Source organism: Lutra lutra, chromosome 1 (assembly GCF_902655055.1).
Source record: "Lutra lutra chromosome 1, mLutLut1.2, whole genome shotgun sequence".
NCBI lineage: Eukaryota > Metazoa > Chordata > Mammalia > Carnivora > Mustelidae > Lutra > Lutra lutra.
This window is the reverse complement of record NC_062278.1, coordinates 222,001,521-222,023,286: the sequence shown is the minus strand read 5'-3', so window position 1 is coordinate 222,023,286 and position 21,766 is coordinate 222,001,521. Positions and strand designations below refer to the sequence as shown.

General features: G+C 65.8%; 4 protein-coding genes across 6 annotated transcripts; 2 read left to right on the top strand and 2 right to left on the bottom strand.

The window, feature by feature from the left end:
* The first annotated feature begins 52 nt into the window (after positions 1-52).
* Positions 53-3,524, top strand: AMH (anti-Mullerian hormone). Its single transcript, XM_047710589.1, has 5 exons — positions 53-1,074; positions 1,610-1,752; positions 2,113-2,221; positions 2,312-2,471; positions 2,559-3,524. The coding sequence occupies exons 1-5, from the start codon at positions 660-662 to the stop codon at positions 3,454-3,456; spliced, it is 1,725 nt and encodes a 574-aa protein (XP_047566545.1). The 5' UTR covers positions 53-659; the 3' UTR covers positions 3,457-3,524.
* A 203-nt stretch (positions 3,525-3,727) lies between these two features.
* JSRP1 (junctional sarcoplasmic reticulum protein 1) lies at positions 3,728-7,572 on the bottom strand. 2 transcript variants are annotated; one of them, XM_047707383.1, is made up of 7 exons: positions 7,426-7,572; positions 6,302-6,462; positions 5,878-5,915; positions 5,598-5,718; positions 5,066-5,242; positions 4,364-4,452; positions 3,728-4,257 (listed from the first exon to the last, which is right to left on the bottom strand). In XM_047707383.1, the coding sequence occupies exons 2-7, from the start codon at positions 6,414-6,416 to the stop codon at positions 3,820-3,822; spliced, it is 978 nt and encodes a 325-aa protein (XP_047563339.1). In that variant the 5' UTR covers positions 6,417-6,462; positions 7,426-7,572; the 3' UTR covers positions 3,728-3,819. The 2 variants fall into 2 exon arrangements, with proteins under 2 accessions (XP_047563339.1, XP_047563330.1); XM_047707374.1 differs by having other exon boundaries at positions 6,302-6,532; positions 7,426-7,520.
* Positions 7,573-13,425: 5,853 nt separating this feature from the next.
* Positions 13,426-15,361, top strand: OAZ1 (ornithine decarboxylase antizyme 1). Its single transcript, XM_047707363.1, is given in 6 exon segments — positions 13,426-13,659; positions 14,311-14,365; positions 14,367-14,456; positions 14,558-14,730; positions 14,804-14,889; positions 14,975-15,361. Coding segments are annotated over 6 exon segments (684 nt in total). The 5' UTR covers positions 13,426-13,513; the 3' UTR covers positions 15,109-15,361.
* Positions 15,362-16,606: 1,245 nt separating this feature from the next.
* PEAK3 (PEAK family member 3) lies at positions 16,607-21,423 on the bottom strand. Of its 2 annotated transcripts, XM_047707344.1 has the most exons (4): positions 21,049-21,423; positions 20,524-20,606; positions 19,585-20,123; positions 16,607-18,333 (listed from the first exon to the last, which is right to left on the bottom strand). In XM_047707344.1, exons 2-4 carry the CDS (start codon positions 20,603-20,605, stop codon positions 17,551-17,553), a joined length of 1,404 nt encoding a protein of 467 aa, XP_047563300.1. In that variant the 5' UTR covers position 20,606; positions 21,049-21,423; the 3' UTR covers positions 16,607-17,550. The 2 variants fall into 2 exon arrangements, with proteins under 2 accessions (XP_047563300.1, XP_047563311.1); XM_047707355.1 differs by lacking the exon at positions 21,049-21,423 and having other exon boundaries at positions 20,524-21,034.
* Positions 21,424-21,766: the final 343 nt, after the last annotated feature.

The following is a 21,766-nucleotide window of genomic DNA, read 5'->3' as shown; positions in this document are numbered from 1 at the left end:
GCTGGGGGGCCACGGCGCAGAGGCCGCTTGGGGTTGGGGCGTCAGTGTCCTTGTCTTGGTGTCCCTGTGCCCCATGGGACGCTGCTGGGTGAGGGCAGGCCCAGCCAGCAGTGGGTCTGGGATCTCTTGTGAGGAGGGGAGAGCTGCAGCTGCTCGCTCTCCCACAGTGTGACTGAGCACTTGGGGAGCCCCAGCTGAGCCGGGGACCACCCGCTGCCCAGGCCCACCTGCCTGGTGGCCTGAACACCCAAGACACGGGGTCCCCAGCAGAGTCTACTGCCCGGTCCTCTGGGACATCACTCTCTGCCCTGGTCCAGGCCTGCCCTCCCCCCGTCCCCAGATCCCCAGAGCTGCTGATAGTCTGGGCCAACACCCCCTGCTCCTGATCCCACTCCCGCCTCCGGGGGGTACGCTCCTCAAGGACAGACATAGGACAAGTCGGTCACAGGCTGCGCCTCCTATCAGCGTGAGGAGACAGGCAGTGTGGCCAGAACAGAGAAGGCTTTGAGAGCTTCCCGGCCTGCCCTGGCACATGCTGGGGCGCCAAGCACTGGTCCCCAAGGTCACAGCCCAGGAGGAGATAGAGGCCTGTCTCCCTCACAAACAGCCTGGCCTCTCGCATATAAGCCAGAGCCACCGAGCCCCTCCCGGCAGCCAGGATGTGGGCTCTGCTGCTCCGGCTGCTGGCCCTGGCCCTGTGGGTGATGGGGCCCCCGTGGGGAGCCGGGGCCCCCGCCTCGCCCGGAGAGCCAGGCACGGGCACAGGGGGGCTCATCTTCCACCAAGACTGGGACTGGCCGCCAGGGAGCCGACAAGACCCCCTGTGCCTGGTGACCCTGGACCAGAGCAGCAACCGGAGTGGCACCCCACTTCGGGTGGTGGGGGCCCTGAGAGGCTACGAGCACGCCTTCCTCGAGGCCGTGCAGCGGGCACACTGGGGTCCCCGCGACCTGGCCATGTTCGGGGTCTGCCCTGCCAGTGCAGGGCAGCCCGCACTGCTCCCTCTGCGGCAGCTGCAGGCATGGCTGGGGGAGCCCGGGGGGCGGCGGCTGGCAGTGCTGCACCTGGAGGAAGGTACGTGGGGGGCCGTGGCCTGCCACTGAGCGGGGGATCTGTCCCTGGTCTCCTGAGAAGGGAGACGTCCACACCAGACCCCTCCCCAGCTTCCCCCATGGCCCAGAGGTGGGTACTCTTGGGCTCCTGTGGAGCTCTAAATCCCCAGAGCTGGGCTCCTGGACCCGCCCCTTCCCACCCTTCCCAGGGAAGGAGCCCAGTGAGGGGGCTGGTCCAGCCAAGGCGGCCCTGCTGTGAGAGCTGGCCTGTCCCTGGGAGCCACTGGCCTCAGAGCCACTGGAGGAATGGGCTGCCCCCAATGAGAGCCCCAGGTGGAGACCCTAGGGAGCCTAGCGTGAGCAGCCTCACCACTCCCCACCCCCTGCCATTCATTCCTCTGGGCGACCCAAGCTGGGGTGTCAGACCTCTCCCGCCAGGTCCCCAAGGCTCCCAGTTGGGCCAGGGGCTCTCCCTGCAGGAACGCAGGACAGGTGTGGGGAGGGGACTGGCTCCAGGGCCTCAGGTGTCGTCCCCTCCCTGTCTGTCCTGGCCACAGTGAGCTGGCAGCCAGCAGTCACGCTGAAGTTCCAGGCGCCCCCGCCCGGAGGAGCCGGTGCCCTGGAGCTGGCGCTGCTGGTGCTGTACCTCGGGCCTGGTCCTGAGGTCACTGTCACGGGGACCAGGCTGCCAGGCACCCAGGTACCAGGGCACCCAGTGGGGCAGTTCCTGGGCCTCCAGGAGCCCTCGCCCAGCAGAGGAGAGGGTATGGAGGTGGTGGGTTCAGTTTTTAAGATTTTATTTACTTGTTTATTGGGGGGAGAAGAGGGAGAAGCAGGCTCTCCGCGGAGCAGGTAGCAGGATGCCGGGCTCCATGCTGGAACCCTGGGATCATGACCTGAGCCGAAGGCAGACGCTTCACCAATGGAGCCACCCAGGTGTCCCGGGAATGGGGTTTTTAAGCTGTGCTGAACAAGGTTCCGAGTGTCCTAGGTGGGCAGCGGGCACAGCGGGGCTGGCACCCTCGCCCCAGCCAACTGGGCTGAGCCCCCATCTCCACAGTACCTTTGTTGGTCCCGGGACGCGCGCTACCTGCTGCTGGCTGTGGAGCGCCCAGCGGGGGCCTGGCACAGCCCTGGAGTCACCCTGACCCTGCAACCCCGAGGAGACGGTAGGCTCTCAAAGACGGGGAGCTGGCAAGGGTGGGCTGCCCTGGGTCCTCAAACGCTGAGCTGCCCCGGGGTGGTGCCGGGCCTTCCAGGTCGTCCCCTGAGCACCGCCCAGCTGCAGGCGCTGCTGTTCCGCCCGGACCCCCGCTGCTCCACGCGGATGACCCCGGTCCTGCTCCTGCTGCCGCTGCCGGGGCCCGCTCCAATGCCCGCGCGCCGCCTTCTGGACCAAGTGCCCTTCCCGCCACCCCGGTGTGTGCAGGTCCAGCCCGGGACTGGGGGGCGGCGGGTACGGGAAGAACCTCACACCTGCTCACACCTCCCAGCTCCGCCTTCCAGGCCCTTTCAGGAGCAGGAGCCCACGGAGCCTCGGTCCAGCGCAGACCCCTTCCTGGAGACGCTCACGCGCCTGGTGCGTGCCCTGCGGGGGCCCCCAGCCCAGGCCTCCCCGCCGCGCCTGGCCCTGGACCCGGGCGCGCTGGCCGGCTTCCCGCAGGGCCTCGTCAACCTGTCGGACCCCGCGACCCAGGAGCGCCTGCTCGACGGCGAGGAGCCGCTGCTGCTGCTGCTGCCGCCTCCCGCCACGGCCACGGCCACGGCCACGGCTGGGGACGCCGCGCCGCTTAGGAGCCCCGAGTCCGGGCCCTGGGCCACGGGCCTAACGCACCGTGTGGCCGCCGAGCTGCGGGCCGCCGCTGCCGAGCTGCGCGGGCTCCCGGGCCTGCCCCCCGCCGCCACGCCGCTGCTGGGGCGCCTGCTCGCGCTCTGTCCCGGGGCCCCGGGGGCTTCAGGTGGCCCCGGCGGTCCGGGCGACCCGCTGCGCGCGCTGCTGCTGCTCAAAGCGCTGCAGGGTCTGCGCGCCGAGTGGCGGGGGCGCGAGCGGAGCGGGGCACTGCGGGCGCAGCGCAGCGCGGGGGCCGAGGCGGCGGACGGGCCGTGCGCGCTGCGCGAGCTGAGCGTGGACCTGCGCGCCGAGCGCTCGGTGCTCATCCCCGAGACGTACCAGGCCAACAACTGCCAGGGCGCGTGCGGCTGGCCGCAATCCGACCGCAACCCGCGCTACGGCAACCACGTGGTGCTGCTGCTGAAGATGCAGGCCCGCGGCGCCGCCCTGGCGCGCCCGCCCTGCTGCGTGCCCACCGCCTACGCTGGCAAGCTGCTCATCGGCCTGTCGGAGGAGCGCATCAGCGCGCACCATGTGCCCAACATGGTGGCCACGGAGTGCGGCTGCCGGTGACCCCCACGCGGCCCCGGGGCGCCCGCCCATGTCTGCTCAGACCCCCATCCCCACCCCAATAAAGACCAGCGAGCACCAGCTGGTGTGTACGTGCGTCTGGGCACAGGCGGGGGGCTCCACCTGGCCGCTCTCAGCAAGGACGGAAGCGTCATCCCGGGTGCCCTCGGCCTCCACTCCCGCCCCTACCCCGCCCCACCCCCCCGCTGGAGGGCCTCCCTTCTCTGCCCTTCAGGCCCAGGCTGCCCCCATCAAAGGAGCCAGCGACCCTGGGGCTGCAGCTTTCAATTTATTTCGCTGAACCTCGGGGCCACGCACGGCGAGGGTGGTGGTTCTGAGTATTGGGTCCCAGGACTCATGCCTGGCTCAGTCCCGCCCCTTGCCCGCCCGGTGCTTCTGGCGGCCTGGAGGCCGGTCCTCGTCGGGGCGCGGCAGGGAGTTCCAGGCCTGTCTCCTTTTCTGTCCCGGGTCTCGGGAGTCCTGCGCCCAGTGTCGGTGGCCCCCTTTGCGCACCTCCCAGCGCCGGGGTAGGGCTCCTCGGGGTTCCCTGGCGGCCCGTGGCTTCTCCTGCTTCGGAGGCCGCTCCTCCTTCCGCGGCCGCTCCTCCCTCGGTGGCCTCTCCTTGCGAGGCCTCTCCTTCCGCGGAGGCTCCTTGGGCCTGCGCTTCTCACCAGCAGCGCTGTCCGCACCCTCCCGTCTTCTGGGAACCTCAGCCTCTTCCTTCTCCTTCGCCGCCTCCTCCTCCTCTGCCTGGGGTGCCAGCGGTCCTAATGGGGGCGCCCAGGCCTTGGGCTTCGGCTGCAGCTGCCAGGCAGGTGGTGCCAGTTGCTGGGGTCAGCGCACACCTGCCCAGCGCGGGATCTAGGCACCTTCCCCCCGCCACCCATGGTCACTTAATGGAAGCGCTTACCGGGGCTGCTGCTGGCTCCGGGGCTGAGCTGGGCAGTACCCATGGCTCAGGGACAGGTGCAGGGACGTCTGCTTCCCCAGCCACAGCATCTTGGAGCGGAGGGGAGTCAGCCCAGGTGGGGAGGGGGGAGCTACAGATCAAACCCGCTGCCCAGCCCTCCACCCTGGAGTCCTGTCTCCCCTCCCTCCAAGCCTTCAGGAGGAAGGCTCCTGACCTCCGGGGCTGTGGCGCCCCCTTTCCTCCACATCTCCCTCGTGCCAGTTGCAAAAGGGCAGGCCCCGTTTCTCTGTGGGCTGTGGGAGCTCCCTGGCACATACCACCCAAAGGTGGCTCATAGGGCCAGTCCTGGGGGGCAAGGCCCATGAGGAGTGAGGACCTGCTCACTCACGGAGGAGACAGGTGTGCCGAGATACAATCTGGGAGAGGAAGGGCCCCCGGAGAAGGTCCCCGATGGGGGACGGGGGATGAGGCACTTTCTCCCCGAGCCGGCACAGAGGGAGGGTGCGCAAGGTCAGTGGCTGAACGGGGGTGCACGGGGTGGGGCACTTGGGGGACCGAGGACCCCTCGCAGAGACCATGCCAGGGAGAAGGGGACCAGCCGGGGGGAGCCAGGTATAGAAGACCCCCCCTCCGGAGGGGAGGTAACAGCCCAACCCTTGGGGGCACGCGAGCTTCCCTGGGAGGGCCGGTGCCCAGGCTCACCGCGGCACAGCTGGAAGGCTGACCCCAGCAGCGCCACGAATGAGGCCAGCACCAGACACTTGTTGAGGGACAGGTCTCCCCAGGGCAGCTCATCACTCAGGGCCGGAGCCGGGGGTGGCGGTAGCCGCTGCGGGGTCGGCGAGGCCTGCGCCTTCCTGCGCGCGGGGCTCCGGGGCGCTGTGGGGAGCAAGGGGTGGGCTGGGCGCGGCCCCATGGGGCTCTGCCCTCCCTGCCTGCAGCCCTGGGCAGGGGATAAAGCCGTTTGTGCTTCAGAGCCTCACTGGGATGTGGGGGACGCTCTAGAAAGTGCCGGCTGAAGCCCAGAAGCGCCTCACGTTGTGTCATCATGAATTCGCGAGGCTTCCAGCCCTGTTAGTTACGGCTGGTGACATGGGACAGAAGCCAGCCAGCAGCCCCACTGCACCCTGTTCCCCTCCCCCTAAATCCAAGGACCCAGCCCGGGGCCTGCCCCACCCCCGCTTGCTGGGCCATACCCACTCCCCCACCTCACCCCTGCCTTCTGCAAACCTACTTGCTCCTGCTTTCAGCCTCTCTTTCCCGGATCCTGGGGCCACTTTGGCCACAGGCTCCTTTTCTGTCTTCTTAGGCCTGGCATCCACACTGCCTGGAGGGCTGCCCTCAGCTTGAGAAACCTATGAGAAGTCATGAGTGGCCCAGGCTGTTTCTTTCCCTTCTTTCCTCCAAGGGAACCCGAACCCTTCCCATGGGCCGGAGAGAGCCACCCCTCTGGGCAGCGTGTCCCTGTCTCCAGGGACATCCCAGGCAGTAACCCCAGGGCCCTGGCTACTCACATGGGGCCAGCTGCTAGCGTCGGCCAGCCTGGGCGTCGCTATTGGAGGAAAAGAAGGAGAGTCAAGGTTGTGAGAGCTCCCCAGGCCCATCCCACCCCCTGCGGGGCTCTGCTGGGCCAGGGGTGGGGGATCCCTCCCATTCTACAGATTAGAAAGCAAATGGGCTCAGAGGCAGTCCTGCCCAAAGGCACACGGCACTTCGCTGGCAAGCTAGGATTTGAATCCTGCCCTGCGTGGCCTATGATCTGTATCTCTGGGGCTCCTTATACATCCCCCAAGGCACGAATGGACATGGGTTGGAAACAAGGAGCAGAGTTGGAGCCGGCCCAACGTGGGAGTCTTAGTCCTGGGTCTGCCAGTTAGTCACCCGGCTCAGCAGGTGGACAGGGGCGGGGCTCCGTCCTGCCTGAGACCCTGCAAGTACCTCGAGCCCTGTCCTCCTGGGGCTGCTCAGGGCAGGGGTCGGCCAGCGTGGAAAGGTCCTCGCCTTGGCAGCTGCCCAGGCCTCCATCCAGCTCCTGCAGGGCCCTGGTCGTCATGGAGACGTCTGAGCCCCTGGGATCCTTGGGAGTTGGGGGGCAGCGGCTGGAGAGGAGGCGTCTTGCTTCAGATGTGTCTTGCACTGGCTGAGCCCCTGCTGTGGGCTGGGCCTGACCTGGGGGCACCCCTTGTACGTAAATGAAGGGGCCCCTGCCTCTCAGCTCAGCCCTTGCCCGTCCTTCCACCTGGAACCTCCTTTCCAGGGCAGATTCACTGTGGGGTGGGTGTGGCCCAGCGCCCCCCCACTCCGCGTCCCCTCCCTGTGCTGGGACCCCTCCCTAAGGATGCCGAGGCTGCTGGGGCCCTGAGAGGGCTGGGACCCACCCAAGGTCACACACAGATGAGCTAAGATGGCCCAGATCAGAACCCTTGGCCCCAGGGTCAGCTCAGGTTCTCTGAGACCAGACACTATTTTTACCCAGTGCTGGAGGCCCGTAGTGCCTCCCAGCCCCTCCCGGACTTTTCGCCCCTGGGTCTCTGAACCGTCCTGGCCGGCCGTTCCTGGCACCCCAGCCCCCGGCCCCTAAATCTAGAAGCTCAGGCTGTAGCCCCCCCCCGCCGACGGGCCTCACTCCAGCCACGACAGGCAGGGGCCAGGGCCCCCAGGGGCTTCCTGATCCCAGCGCTGGGGCCTCAGCCTCCTCCCACGACTCCCACTCCCATAGGACAGATGGGGAAACTGAGTCTCCAGAGAGAGCTATCTGCCAGAGGTCGTAGGCAGCCTGTGGTCAAACCCAGCTGAGCCGGCCCCCCACAGCCCTGTTTTGGGACCCCCGTGCCCCTGGCTGCCAGTGTTAGCGTGTTCTGCCGTCTCTGGTCAGAAGAGTGACCCTTCCCCTGGGGCCGGAGCAGGCCACTGAGCTAGGGGCCCAAACGGGCAGGGGGACGGTGCCCTTAGGCATGTAGGGGGGCAGTCACAAGAGCTGGGGGTCCCCGTGGACCTCAGAGATGCCCTCCCCAGACACAAGGGACCGTTCCCCTGCCCAGGCCTCCCCCTGCCCCACTTACTCCACAGCCGCCACAGTGAGCCCGCTGGACAGATGGAGCCCCGGGAGCGTGGCCCCAAGACAGACGGTGACAGGTGTGCGGAGGCAGGGCGGTGGCGGGAAGGGGAGGAGGGCGGCGGGGGTTGGTGGCTGGGGAGGCCTCCACCCTTGCCGCAGGACTGAGCCTTGGCCAGAGGGTGACCCCACCCCCACTCCAGCACAGAGCCACTGCCCTGCCCTGCCGGCCACGGTGGCCTGGGCGGCTCGCTTCCTGTCCCTGAGCCTCAGAGAAGCAAGTCCTGGAGGTGGGGACAGCACAAAGGGTCACCTTGCTTTCTCCCTCAAATCCCGTCAGCCAGCCTATGAGCTACAAAGGCTGGGTAGGGCTCCCCTGTGGTGAAGCCAACGGGCGGGGTACAAGCTCCCAGAGCAGCCAGGGGTGGCCCGTGGGACCCGGAGCCTGAGGGAGGGTTCCATGGGAGAGGCCTGTTTCCTCATCTAGAACCAGAATTCAAGACCACTCCATAGCCACCAGCATGGCTGTGCTGCTCCGGAACATTCCGAAACCCGGAAAGCAACCCCCTCCCCTTTCACTAACCCCTCCCCCAGGTCCCCCTAGCCCCCGGCCCCCATGAAGCCCCCTTCGCGTCTGTGGAGGAGCCTGGTCTGGACGTGTCACACGCGTGGACTCACACCCCATGTGGCCTCCTGTGTCTGGTTCCCTCCCTGAGTGTCGTGGGCTCGGGGTCCATCTCTGGGGCCGAGCGTGGGGGCCTCAGTCCTGCCTGTAGCTAAGGGACGCTCCCACACGCGGGGGACACACTGTGTTATCTGTTCCTTGGCATCCAATAGGGCTGGAAGCAGTGGGGGGTAGTGGGGGCAATGCCCCTCAAGCCCAGTGTCAGATCCTGTCTTTAGAAAATATAAAATGTGGGGCACCTGGGTGGCTCAGTGGGTTAAGCCTCTGCCTTTGGCTCAGGTCATGATCCCAGGGTCTTGGGATCGAGCCCCACATCAAGCTCCCTGCTCAGCAGGAAGCCTGCTTCTCCCTCTCCCGCCCCCCACTGCTTGTGTTCCCTCTCTCACTGTGTCTCTCTCTGTCAAATAAGTAAATAAAATCTTAAAAAAAAAAAAAAGCTTTAAAAAAAAAAAGCAAAGGTCTGGTGAGACACAGGCCTGTATATGTCTAGTGTCCTCAGCGAACGTGAACCCTCTTGGCTTTATACATTTCTTTTTAAGTTATTTCTACGCCCAACATGGGTCTCAAACACAACCCCATGTCGACGAGTGGCGTGCTCTGTGGACCGAGCCTGCCAGGCTCGTGTTCAGTGACAGAAATTCTAGAGAAATGAAGATAACACTTGGTGAACACACAGGAGAAGCCCCGCAGGGCAGGATCACAACAGCTGCGTCCTTGCCTTCAGACGACTTCCTGGGGACCGTTTTCCTTCTATCACGAAGCCTCCGCGGGGACATGCGCCACCCTGGGTGTGTCCCGGAGCCCGAACCTTGAAACCACAAAGGAGATAAGAAGAACCTTTTGCCGGCTGGAGATAAGCCCTCCTCGCCTCTGGGTCATCTGTCCCCTCGGGCGCTTGGGTCCCCGTGTTTGCCAAGGGCTCCCTGTGCCACCAGCGTGCGGGGCTTCAAGGCCAGACTGCGGCCGGTGATGCCCTCCCCAGGCCTGGAGCCCGCCGGGCTGGCCACCACTGGTCAGAACCCTCGCGTGTTTTCCGCCCCAAGCCCCAGGCTCGATGCCTCTGCGTTCCCAGGAGCAGAGGTCGCAGAAAGGCCAGGCGGGACGTGATGAGAGGAGCTGCAACCTTCTTCCAGTTTTACTCTTTGGCATTTTATTATGAAAATTTCCAAATGGCGGAGGACCGTTTCCAGTGGACACACGCCCACCCGCACCCCTCCCACCGCATCCCACCGGGAACAGCCCCCCACCCCCCAGCTCGCTCCGTCTGGCTCCGGCCGCTGCCGTCTTGCTCTGCGTTTCATTTTAACGTCGCACACAGGTACGGACCCGCTTCAGCGTGAACTAGAGCCGCTGCGTGTGGCTGAAATTCACACGCCACTGGCTGCCGCTGACCCAGACGCCAAAGGTTCACTTCCTCTGTGTGGGAGCTCCCCAGGGCCGCTGGGATGAGTGCCCCCAATTCAGTGGCTTCAAACCACAGGGATTGATTCTCCAACAGTTCTGGGCTCGGAAGTCCTAAAACCCTGGCGTGGGCAGGGCTGGTGCCCCCGGGGGCCCCAGGGAGACCCGGATTCTGCCCTTTCCTGGCCCGCGGTCCCCTCCGTCCTCCCCACCAGCAGCGCAGGGTCTGCCCGACTCTGGGACCCCCGTCCTCTGCCTCCTTCTCATGAGGGACGCCAGGCCCCCCGGAATCCAGGGTCACCCCCACCTTGGGTCTTGACCTGCCCCCACCTCAAAGTCCCTTTAACCATGTGACATGATCCACCCACATACTCTGGAACTAGGAGTTGGACGTTTTGGGGGGCTGTTAGACAACTATACTCTGCAAATCCTTTTTCAAAAATCAGAGCGAGGGCGCCTGGGTGGCTCAGTTGGTTAAGCGACTGCCTTCGGCTCAGGTCATGATCCTGGAGTCCCGGGATCGAGTCCCGCATCGGGCTCCCAGCTCCATGGGGAGTCTGCTTCTCCCTCTGACCTTCTCCTCGCTCATGCTCTCTCTCTCTGTCTCTCTCTCAAATAAATAAATAAAATCTTTAAAAAAAAAAATCAGAGCGAGACCCCCAGCCTCCCTGGCACCCCCAGATACCTAATGTGGCCATAGTGATTCACCAGGACACGAGACATGGGCTCTTTCCCTCCTTGACCTGCTCCCACTACATCTCCTCTGTCCCATCCCTGAAGCTCAGCTCTCACCGCTTCCAAGAAGCCCTCCCTGATACCCCTCTTTCCTATCCTGCAGTCTAGGGGGTCCCTCACCTCTCACAGGCTCCTGTTCCCAGCAAGGCCCATCCCGCAGGTCTGGTGTCTCTCTCTTTGTCCCCAGCAAGCCCAGCCAGGGCAGGCTGCCTTGAGCACCTGACCCGGAAACTTCCTTCCACCCTGCAGTACTCCGCGAGTGGAGGTGACCTTCCTCACAGACCCAGCATTTACAGGTGCACTCAGAATAGACAGAGAAAGGAGAACGTGACATTGGCGAGACACGGGGCAATGACTTGGGACGTCCATGGTTGCCATGATGGGGGGTAGCTCCTGGCACCGAGGAGTGGGGGCCAGAGATGTGCTCACCCCTCTGTGTCCAGGAGGGCCCCCAGATGTGACTGGCCTGACCATGCATCGTGGGAGTCCATTGCCACCCAAGAACCTGAACGTTGTGTCTAGTCACCGAGATCCAACTGCGAGCAAACCTTTTGATGCCAGATGAAATCTGGAAAGACACTTTGACCGGGCCTTGGGGTTTCCCATCCTGGTGGTGGCAGGCGCCTGGGTCCCCTCCCTGCCCCCACAGCCACCAAAGCCAATGAACATGTTCCTCATGCCAGCTGTCCCAACCTCCCCGACAGCAGGCAGAGGGGGCCATCCCCCAGACCCAGAGCCCGCCCTCCTCAAGAAGACGAGGGACACTGTTCCCACATCCCTGCCAGGCGCTGAGAGCCCTCGGATGCCCTCCCCCACCCCGCCAGTGACTCTCCCCGAGTCGGATGCCCTGCTCCACCTGACCCCACAAGCACCCCTTTTACTCTTCAACCTCTGCTTCTTTGCAAGTTGCTCAACTCGTTTGTGTGTTTTACCAGGAAGCTACATTTTTGCCCCTTCCCACCCACAGTGATCCCAAATTAAAGAGCACATTGGCCAGCAACAGCGCAAAGCCCGCCGATGAAGAGGGGACCCTTCCCATCCAAGTCTTGGGTCTCTCAAGGCTCCTGCTGGTTCCCTGTGGCTGAGGAGGGCTACACCCTGTTCTCCAGACTCCGCCCCTGCAGGGGAGGCGCTCTGGTGGACATCTCACGGTTCCCCGTGCTTCCTGGGCAGTGGATCAGAGACGGTTTCAAACCCACTGGTGCTGAGAGTCAGCTGTGGTCTCTGTCACTTTCTGGCCGCAGGCATGGGGGGCAAACACCCTATGACCCAGTGACCAGTGGCCAGTCTGGATTCTGAACTTTTGGCCCAGAATCGCTTGTCTGTGCGAAACACTGGGGAGCCCACAAGAGGCAGAGAACCCAACAAACAAACAAACGAAAAACCCAACCAGATTTCAAAGTGCAGAAGCTCTTCCAGCCTCAAGAAGACAGGGCCTGCGTCATAACAAGACACCAGTTGCACAGATAGTTACGGACACTGCCGCCCCCTGCCAGTGTGGGCGGGCTGGAGGGCGCCTTTGCAACAAAAGCGTGGCCCTCTGCGCAACGACTGAAAACAATTGGAAATCGAAGTGAGAATCCACTTGTTTTTAAGTTTCACCACAAGCTGCAATGCTACTCAAAGTCACAAATTAAATATTCTTTCCCAGGACAATTCCTTGGCGCTGGCCCAACACACGCAATTCTTAGAGTTTTGGTGGTGTTCTCGTAATGTGTGTTCGGAAGCTGCAAATAAGACATTTTTACGTGGAATTACTGTATGAATATAAATACTGCATTTCCCCCTGGCAAGGAATTAATAAGACACATGGATTCAGCAGACCTGCTTTGCAGACTAAGCTCCTGTGGGTTTTGCAGTCATTCAAGGTCTCTGGGGAAAGCTTGTGTCTCTAACCCACATGGACACAGCAGACTGAAGTAAAAATAAGATAAAAACGAGAGGCATGAATTGTGAAGACCAACATAAGAGTTGCTTCAGTCCCGCCTAACTCTCCAGACCCTCCCTTTGTGCCTGAAAAGCAAAACCAGGAAAGGAAGCAGGACCTGCAAGCTCTGTGCTCCACTGGGACCACAGGGAACGGCTCCCACCTCCGGTTCTGGACTCCTGCCTGGGCTGGTGGTGCTCACCCAGGAGGGGGTCTCTGTGGACCCGGGAGGGGTCTGCGTTGACCTGGGAGAGGACTGCGTTGACTGGGGAGGGGTCTGCATTGACCGGGGAGGGGTCCGCGTTCACTGGGGAGAGGTCTGCGTCCACCAGGAAGGGGTCTGCGTTCACCGGGAGGGGTCCGCGCTGACCGAGGAAGGGTCTGCGTTCACCAGGGAGGGGTCTGCGTTGACCCGGGAGGGGTCCGCATTGACCGGGGAGGGGTCCGCGTTGACCTGGGAGGGGTCCGCGCTGACCCGGGAGAGATCTGTGTTGACCGGGGAGGGGTCCGCGTTGACCGGGGAGGGGTCTGCGTTGACCGAGGAGGGGTCCGCGCTGACCGGGGAGGGGTCTGCGCTGACCCGGGAGAGATCTGTGTTGACCGGGGAGGGGTCCGCGTTGACCGGGGAGGGGTCTGCGTTTCTCTGGGAGCAGGAGACTGTTGGCTGAGCCTGGAAGCGATACGCTCCATTTCATTAAACGCAAGTGTCTTGAGCATGGAAGGTTCTCTTCAGCCGCGGCGGTCCGGAACCGAGCAAGACCGAACTCAGAAACCCACCGCGGGACCGACCCTTCCGAGGTTATCACGGAAAGGAATTCCGCCCCGTGGGGTGGGGGCTCTGGGACCCCCGCCCGCGAATACCGGGGCCTCTGTCACCCCGAGCCTCCCGGGAGAGGGGACCCTCGCTTGGGGCAGGACGACAAAGGCCACGGCGGAGACGCCGCCACTGCCAGCACCCGAAGACCCGTAGAGCTCGGAGCCCCCCGACCCCAGGTCCGGCTGATGGGGGCGGGGCGCGTACGCTGCGCTGTGGACGCCACGGCGCCCCGCCTCCCGCGCCCGCAGAGAGTCGCCATTGGTGGAGGGGGGCGGTCCCCGCGGCGGTCCCGCCCCCACCCCGGCCGTCCGCCAGTCAGACGCCGAGGGGTCGAACACGTCCGGAGCTGTCGGGGGCTCCGCGGCCCCGCCCCCTCGCGCGTCTGCGTTCCAGGCGGTGTGGGGGCGTGGCCCGGGCGCGGCGCCTATAAAGGCGGGCGGCGGCGGCGGCGCCATTTTGCGAACGGCGAGCAGCGGCGGCGGCGCAGAGACGCGCAGCGGAGGTTTCTGGTTTCGGACCCCAGCGGCCGGATGGTGAAATCCTCCCTGCAGCGGATCCTCAACAGCCACTGCTTCGCCAGAGAGAAGGAGGGGGACAAAGCCAGCACCGCCGTCCACGCCGCCCGCGCAATGCCGCTCCTCAGCCTGCACAGCCGCGGAGGCCGCAGCAGCGAGAGGTGAGCGCCCCGCCCCCGCCCGAAGCTTCCAGAAGCGCCGCCGCGCAGGCCCGCGGGGAGCCGGCCGCGGAGGGCCCGGGAGCGCGGGGTCCGCCCCTGTGTCGAGGCCACATCGCAGGGGGGACGGGCGCTCCGGGGGCCTGGGGCCCGGCGGGGCGGGGGGGTGGGCGGGCGCGGCCTGCCGTCGTGGTCCGCGGGGGGGTGGGGGACGCGCGGGGCGCCCCGTAGCCGCGCCTCCGCCGGTGTCCGGCCGGCCGCCCCCTCCCCTCAGCGGCGCGCCCGCGGCAGGTGCGGGTTCCCCGGCGGGCCGCGGAGTGGGGGGCGCCGCGCGGAGCGCCGAGGCCGCCGGGCCGCGGACGGGGCCGAGCTCCGAGCCGTGCAAAATGGAGGCGGCGTTGCGGCCTGTTGGCCCCGCGCGGCAAATGGCTGCTGGCGCCGCCGGGCGCGCGATTGTGAAAACCTCCCTCGGGGCCGCGGGCCGCGTCCGCCGCCATGACGCAAGCCGGGCCCGCGGGAGCGTGCGGGAGGGGCGCCGGCGGCGGGGGGAGCGCGCGCTCGCGGCGGGCGGGGGGGGGGGGTGGTGGCCCGCGGGTGGAGACGGGCGCGGCCGCGGGGCTCCTGCGCGAGGCTGAGCGCCGCGTCCTGCCGTAGAGGATCCTTCCCCGACTGCTGTAGTCACCTGGGTCCGGGGCCTCGGTGGTGCTCCTGATGTCCCTCACCCACCCCTGAAGATCCCAGGTGGGCGAGGGAATAGTCAGAGGGATCACAGTCTTCCGGCCGCCGCCGTCTTCTACTCCGTGAGTACCGCGGGGGGGGGGGGGGGGCGGGGGGGGACGGGGGCGGGGCCGGCCCGAGCAGTGCTTGGGTCTGCGGTGCGGACCGGCGCTCCCTCCCGCAGGACGAGCGGCTGCGCGTGACCGAGGAGCTCGCGTCCCACGGCAAGACGAGGATTCTGAACGTGCAGACCAGGCTCTCGGGCTCCCGGCGCGTGGACTGGAGGGCGGTGTTGCGCGGCGGCTGCCTCTACGTGGAGATCCCCAGCGGCGCCCTGCCCGAGGGGAGCAAGGACAGGTGGGCCGCGGTGCGGGTCCGGGGTGGGGGTGCTCCCGGGCGTGGGGCGGCCCCGCTGACGCCGGCCCTTCAGCCTCACAGTTCTCCTGGAGTTCTCAGAGGAGCAGCTGCGCGCCGCCCACGTCTTCGTCTGCTTCCACAAGAACCGTGACGACAGAGGTGCGCGCTGGGGGGCCGGGGCGGGGGCCGGGCGCTCGGGGCGCGGGCGGCCCCGCCTGCGGCTCTGACTCGGTTTCCCCCGCAGCCGCCTTGCTCCGGACCTTCGGCTTTTTGGGCTTTGAGATTGTGAGACCGGGGCATCCCCTTGTCCCCAAGAGACCCGACGCTTGCTTCATGGCCTACACGTTCGAGAGGGAGTCTTCGGGCGAGGACGAGTAGTGGCACCGCCCGCGTCCCTCGCGCGTCGCCCCTGCATCGCGGTTCCTTTGCGTGTGGCGCTTACTGTGGGGCGGGACCGGCCGCGGCGCCGCGAGTCAGGCCTGCTCCTGCGCGCCGGGTTTGTCCGCATGTTGTGATTGTGCAAATAAACGCTCACTCCAAATTAGCGGTGTATTTCTCGAGGTTTAATATTGTGTTTGTGATACTGGAGTATTTGCTTTAATTCTAAATAAAAGTTTATATTTTACTTTTTTATTGCTGGTTGGAGATGATTCCTATTGTCTGTGTAGGAGGAGTCTCTCACCGGAAGGCTCTGGAAGTCCAGGTCTCGGTCCGGAGCAGCGCTGAAAACCTGAATAAACGTGATGACGCTTCCCACACCTGTGTTGGCTCCGTGGTGTTCCCCCGGCGCTGACCCCGGCCCGGGACCCAAGGGCTTGGGACGGGGTAGGGGGGCGGGTGTGCGGGTTCTGAACCGCATGACCCCCTCGCGTGGGCGGGCACCACCGCAAGCTCTGGGTGCAGCCCGGTTCCTGTGGGGTCTGATGCGTGGCCGGCCCCGGATGGCTGCTGCCTCCCCTCACGTGTTCAGTCCTTCTGGCAGCCCCGGGAGGCCCTAGGTGGCCGACCGCCCCACCCCAAAGCTGGGTCTGCTGCTCCTCGGTCCTTACCTGGGACGGCCACTGCTCCCCACGGGCAGAGTTCCTGCTGGCCCCAAATAGCCTCATCTCTGGTTCTGTTGGTCTGTGTGGGGTGTGGCTGAGGTTCCGGTGTGAGTCTGGACTTGGGCCCCCACGTCATCGCCCGTGTGGGCTCCGTGGACGCCAGCAGCCCCTGGGGAGGGGCTTGCAGGGTTGTTACGGTGATGGGGGTGAGAGCGGGAATGTGGGGTCTGGCGCCTGTGGAGGGTCAGCAGGGCTGAGGCGGCTCCTGAAGGCCTAGGACGGGCAGGACTGCTGCGCCACCTGCTGGCCGCATCTGAGCGTGGCCCAGAGACTTATGGCCCAGCCTGGGCTGAGGCGGGAAGAGGGGGCATCTCCTGGAGCAGGGGAGGTACCTGCAGGGATGGGAATGTGTCTGGGGTTGGGGGTGATGTTCAGCTACTGCAGATGGGCCGGCCTTCAAAGGTCTGAAGGGACAGAGCTGGGCAGCACACCAGTCGAGGCAGCACAAAGGGCTTTGGGGTTGGCGTGTTGAAGGGTACAAGGGAGTCTGAAGCAGATGAGTAGAGACGGGCAGAGTGACCAGGGGAAGAAACAACTTGGGCAAGTCCTGGAGGTCAGGCGGATAGGCAGTGTGGCAGGAAGGGTTGGCCAGAGGGAATGTGGGGAGCCTTTGAAGGAGCCCCACTGTATTCTGAGGGTACTAAGGAGCCACGGGAGATGTTTGAGCGGGAGAGGAGCCCTGGTTGTACCTGGGAGTTAGCCATGAAGGGCTTGGGGAAGTGAGGGGGCATGACTGGAGGCCCCAGAGGCAAGGGCAGTGGGACCCTTCAGGGGCCTTTTTCAGAGGCGTAAACTGAGACACTGTTCTCTCCCTTAGGTTCCTAGACGAGACTTCCTTGCCGGTGTTCCATCGTCCTGTGCGATTAAACAGCTACTTCGGATTAAGCCTGGCTTCTGCCCTGGGGGAGCTCAGAGCCTGGGGGGTGACACGGTCAGGTGGCGGGCCGTGAGATAAATACTTCCAGGTGGTCCCCCCTGCTCTGGGGGCAGGCACGGGGAGGAGCGACTTTATTTGATTAGAGGAGGTGAGATTCGGAGTCCGGCGGAGGGAACAGCCCATGCAGAAGCTTGGCGGCTGGACAGAATTTAATTTCACGGAGGAAGAGCGCGGAGGCCACGGTGGGTGGAGAGAGTGGGGGAGGCAGAAGGCATGGGACCCTGTGGGGACGCTTGGGCAGGTGAGTTCAGACTCCTCTGAGGCGGGCTGTGCTGGGGGACTGGGCGTCTCAGGTTCTAGGAGCTTCCCCTCCCCCTGGAGACGCCAACCAGGTCTAGACTCTCAGTCACTGGCCGTCCTCGGCACAAGGGGTGCTCCGGGGCGGGAGATGGAGGACAGCGTCCACCTCCTCAACCGAGACGGTGACCCTCAGACTCCACTAGAGGGACAGCCTTGCCTCTGCTGAAAGCTGGGGGGAGGGGTCCCATACTCACACAGACCTTGGTGGACAGGGAGTGGCCACACCTGGTAGAGGTGGGGGTTGTCCTGGTGTCAGAAAACCTTGGAGGCACTGGTCATTAGCCCCAGCCCCCAGGCTTCCAGAGAAGGACTTGGGCCCAGGTCCCCAGCATAGAAAGGGGGCTGTGTGTCCACGGTCCTGCACCCTTCTGGCTGTTTCTGGAAGAGGGCGTCCCTTCTATCATGGAGGCAGTCCCCACTGGCCTTCTGGCACCAGGCCTGGGAAGGGTGCCTACCTCTCGGGGAGGCCCTTGGGAGGCGTCAGTCCCACAGCAGCGCCAGGGCGTGGCCCATGGAGGCCTCCGTGGCCTCCGCCAGGTATGTGCAGCACAGCCAGTCCTCCAGACCGGGTGCCTCCCCCGCCGCGGCCCGCTCGGCCAGGTGCAGGACCAGCAGCGCACGGCGCACCTGCAGCCAGGGCACGAGCGGGGCTCCTCGGCCGCGCAGCTCAGGCCCGGGGCCCCAGAGCAGCACCTGCAGCGCAGCCCGAGCCTGGGCCGCCGAGGGCTGCAAGTGGGCCAGCCGGGCCGCCAGAGTCTCCAGGCCGGATGCCAAGGGTGTGGCTGAGGGCGCCACGGGGCCCAGGAGGGCACTGAGCAGGTGGCTTAGCTGCTGCGCGTGGGCGCCCTGGGGTCCCGGGGGCTGGGGGCGGACGCGGCCAAAGTCGGCCAGCAGCAGGCGAGGGGGCCCGGCCGTGGCACAGCCCCGGGGCGCCACCAACAGCAGGTTCTCGGGCCGCAGCTCTGCCAAGGCCGCGCCCCGAGCCTCCAGGTGCTCCAGTGCAGATGTGAGCTGCAGCAGCAGCAGGGCCGAGACCCAGGGGAACTCCCCCGGCTGCAGCCCCCTGCCCACCTCAGACAGCCACTGGGTCAGCGTGCGCTCTGGCACCTCGGTCGCCAACGCCACCGGGCCGCTCCAGGGCGCTCCAGGCAGTGCGCCCTCGGGCACCAGGCCGCACAGCCCCTGCAGGTTGAAGTGTGGGCCCAGCGAGGCCTGCAGCTCCAGGCCCCACGGGTGGGGCTCCTCGGCTCCCGGCTTGGGCACCTGAGGGGCAAAGAGGGGGCCGTCAGGGGCCTGAGCGCGGAGAACCCCGCCGGCACTCTGCCCACAGAAGCCTTCCCGTCGCCCCTGCTGCGTGTGCTCGGCCTCCAGAAGCAGGAGTTGGAACGTGTCAGTTCACTGTCTGTCGCCAGCATGGTTTCAGGGAAAGCTCCGCTAAGGACGATGGGGTTTAGGGGTCGGACTGCAGCTCCTCAGAGGCGTGAGGAGGTGGGCAGTGCGGGGGCCTAGGGCAGGCCGTCCCAGAGAAACACGACCCAGGCCGCGGGGTCATTGGACGTTCCAGTAGCCACATTCTCCACCTGCTAAGAACTGTGGACACGACAACCCCCATACTCTGTTTAGTCGGAGCCAAGATGGCCAGAACGTTAGCGAGCAACCGCCACGAGCATCCAGGCTACAACAGAGCAGGTGTCTTGCTCCCCGGCTCTGTCCCATCCTGAGATCCATCTCGGGGGGAGGGGGCGGCCCTGGCTCAAGGCCTCAGAAGCCCCAGCGGCCAGAAACCACAGTGCAGGTCAGCAAAGCTCTTCCTAGAAGGTCAGGGGAGCACCAGCTCTGGGAATTACATTAGAATCGCCGGGGCGGGGTGGGGGCTTCCATGCGGGAGTCAGGGTCCAGCAGCCGTCCCCGACCCGCGCGGCCAGCCACACTGCCCTCCCTCACGCTCGGGGTGTGAGGGGACAGGCCCCCCAGCACAGCCTAACTGCTGAGCGTCGTCTGAAAAGTCTGCGTCTGACACGAGTGGCTTCACAGGGATCTATTTTTTTTTCTCCCTGAGTGGCGCATAAAAACGGAAGGATCTTATGACAGGGGCGGTGACAGTTGCGTTGCAAAGCGAGTGTGGTGACTCGGTGCGTAAGGGCACCTTGGGCTCCGTAGGACGGCTCAGGGTGCGCAGAGGGGCTCGACATGCTGATGGTGGCAGAAGCTACTACTTATTATACGTGTTATTAATACAGGGGCCACGGAGCACGGGGGCTTCCTAGCGCCGGAGTTCCCTAGAGACTGGGTGCAAATGCAGATTGCAGGGCGCCTGGGAGGCGTGGGGGTTAGGACTCCCTGGCGACTCACGTGTCCACCGCTGCACACCTCGGACACGCGGTTCCTGGGGCTGTGTTAGCGCATGTCTGTCACAGATTAAGACGGGAAGCCCAAGCAGCGTGCGTCCCAGATGACACCCAACGTGGGACACCGGGGACCATTCCGAGGAGCAGGGGCACGGGCGGGGCTCACCTTAGCAGCCAGCATGTGCCACGCCTCGTCGCCCACCCGCACCAGGCGGTAGTAGAGGGCATCCCCGCTGTCCACACATGGCGAGCTGTCCAGGAGGCGGAAGCCGTGGCCGGGGTGACAGGGGCCCGGGCGGCCCCCCAGCAGCCGGGCCCGGAGCTGGGCGTGCACGGTACGGACGCCTTCCAGCTGCCGGGCCTCCAGGAAGGCGCGCACAGCCTCAGGGCGATGCAGGTCGGGCCAGCCGAGGCCCAGCAGGCTGTTGAGCGAGCGAATATGTGGCTCCACAGGGGGACCAGGGGCCCACGCTTGGTCATTGCCGGCCTGGCTCTCGTCCACACTGTGGGACCCCAGAAAGGGCCTCCGAGGCTGCCCTGCGGGAGTGGGGCTGGAGCCGGGGGCCCTGTGGGTGGGCAGGGACCGGGTCCTGGCCAGGGTCTTCTTGGGCAGAGGTGGGGGCAGGGGCTGCGGGTCAGTCAAGGGGGGCCTGGATGTCCGGGGGCGGCAGGCCTTGGAGGGCAGCATCTGGGCGCGGACCTCGCCTGATGGGGGGGAGCAGGGAAGGGGTGAGGACACATGGGGCTCGGGTCCCTTGGCCCCACTGCCCCGTCTGCAGGATGGGAAGAGTGGCCCCGTGCGGTACAGGTGCCCCCGCAGTTCATAGAGGAGTGATGCGTCAGTGACCAAGAGGCATCCAGCCCACACCAGGTGACCCTGTGTCCCTGTGTGGCTCCGGCCAGGTGACCCCACCTCTGGGAGCCCTAGCTTCCTCGTGTGGTTGAGCTGGTGCTCCCAGCTGCTCCCTCCCTCAGCAGAGTTTTATGGGGACCGTGACACTGCCAGTGAGCTAAGCCGCCCTTGGGCAGGGGGCTCTCTAAGCCCTCGGGCTCGGCATCCCCCCCTGCCACATCAGTCCTTCAGCCAGGCCCCCCGGGGGCTCACCAAGGTTGCTGTAGGTGGGCGGAGTCGGCCAGGTTGGGGTGTCAGGCCCAGAGGTATCGGTGGATGGCTCAGGGCCACTCATGCTGCAGTGGGGGAGGGTCAAAGTTGGGGGCCCGCGGGGGTGGGCAGGTGCGGCGTGCTGATGGTGTGCGTGGGGGAGCAGGGAGCTAGGCGCGAGGGGGGGCAGCTTCGGTCGTCTTGTTCGGACTGGCCTGCTGGCGGCCCTGGGGTGGTGTGCCGCCCTCCCTGGGCTCCTTTGCTCATGGGTGGGGCAGCAACATCATCTCTCAACCGTCCAGGGCAGTGGGAAGGACCCTGTGCTTTTGCGACATGGACTGAATAGAAGGTCCAGCTGTGAGGGCCGGGCCAGGGATGGGGGGGTCAGCTGGGGGCCTACAACAGCACCAGGTCTCCTTCCCAGAGCTTGGCAGCCCGGCCGCGCCCCACCCAGACCCCTGTCACCCCGACCTCCAAGAGGGCTGCTTCTGCCCACCCCTACCCCAGCACCCCTCCGGGAGCCCCTACCTGCAGGACCCGAGTGATGGGGGGCGGGGGCAGCCTTGGAGTCAAACTCCGGGCCGGGCGCTGCGGCCCTGTCCAGGCTGACCGTGGCCCGCAGCCGCCCGGAAGCCCCATGCAACTGTCAGACCGCAGGGAGGGGCGCCCTCTGCATCACTTCCCCAGGCCGTGCTCCCAGCCTGCCCGCAGGGGACGCGTCCCTCCAAGGTGGGACGGACACTCCAGGCAGAGGACGTGGCCTGGGCCAAGTGTGGGGGGCCGGGGAGGGGGCAACACGGGGACGGTCCCTGCGCTGAGGCTCAGAGGACGAACAGAGGACGGCAGTGGGGAGCCAGACACGCTGGGGAACCCGGGCAACGCTGGGGCAGCGAGAAACGCCCCCAGGCCGGCTCTTTCCTCCCAGGTTTTCGCTTCCCCTTCTGCGGGGTCATCGTCATTGGAGCCTCCCCCGCCCCCCGCCCGCCCTCTGCCCACCCAGCCCGGGACCCAGGGCAGGGCCGGCAGGAGCAAGCGCCCCTCTGAGCTCTGGACGGTTGGTCTACGATGGCCACACAGGGAAAAGCAAGATTGGTGGAAACCCGGGGGTCCAGATGCTGGAACTCAGCTGTGTTTGGGCTGGAGGTTTGCCGCAGGGCCGCGGTGTGAAGGGCGCCCAGCTCCCCGCGGCCTCCCCACCCCCTCCGTGAAGGGAAAGCGGAGCTGTCCCCTGCAGGCAAAGTTGCGA

Bases quoted from the DNA above. Each gene is read 5' to 3' on its own strand.
- AMH (XM_047710589.1), top strand. From the start codon at position 660: ATGTGGGCTCTGCTGCTCCGGCTGCTGGCCCTGGCCCTGTGGGTGATG. The intron at 1,753-2,112 runs GTACCAGGGCAC...CCATCTCCACAG, and splicing joins CCAGGCTGCCAGGCACCCAG to TACCTTTGTTGGTCCCGGGA. The intron at 2,472-2,558 runs GTGTGTGCAGGT...TCCGCCTTCCAG, and splicing joins GTGCCCTTCCCGCCACCCCG to GCCCTTTCAGGAGCAGGAGC.
- JSRP1 (XM_047707383.1), bottom strand. From the start codon at position 6,416: ATGACGACCAGGGCCCTGCAGGAGCTGGATGGAGGCCTGGGCAGCTGC. The intron at 4,453-5,065 runs GTGAGCCTGGGC...CTCCGCTCCAAG, and splicing joins AGCCTTCCAGCTGTGCCGCG to ATGCTGTGGCTGGGGAAGCA. The intron at 4,258-4,363 runs GTAAGCGCTTCC...CCTGCCTGGCAG, and splicing joins CGGAGCCAGCAGCAGCCCCG to CTGCAGCCGAAGCCCAAGGC.
- PEAK3 (XM_047707344.1), bottom strand. From the start codon at position 20,605: ATGAGTGGCCCTGAGCCATCCACCGATACCTCTGGGCCTGACACCCCA. The intron at 20,124-20,523 runs GTGAGCCCCCGG...CCCCCCCATCAG, and splicing joins GCCCACCTACAGCAACCTTG to GCGAGGTCCGCGCCCAGATG. The intron at 18,334-19,584 runs GTGAGCCCCGCC...TTTGCCCCTCAG, and splicing joins GGCACATGCTGGCTGCTAAG to GTGCCCAAGCCGGGAGCCGA.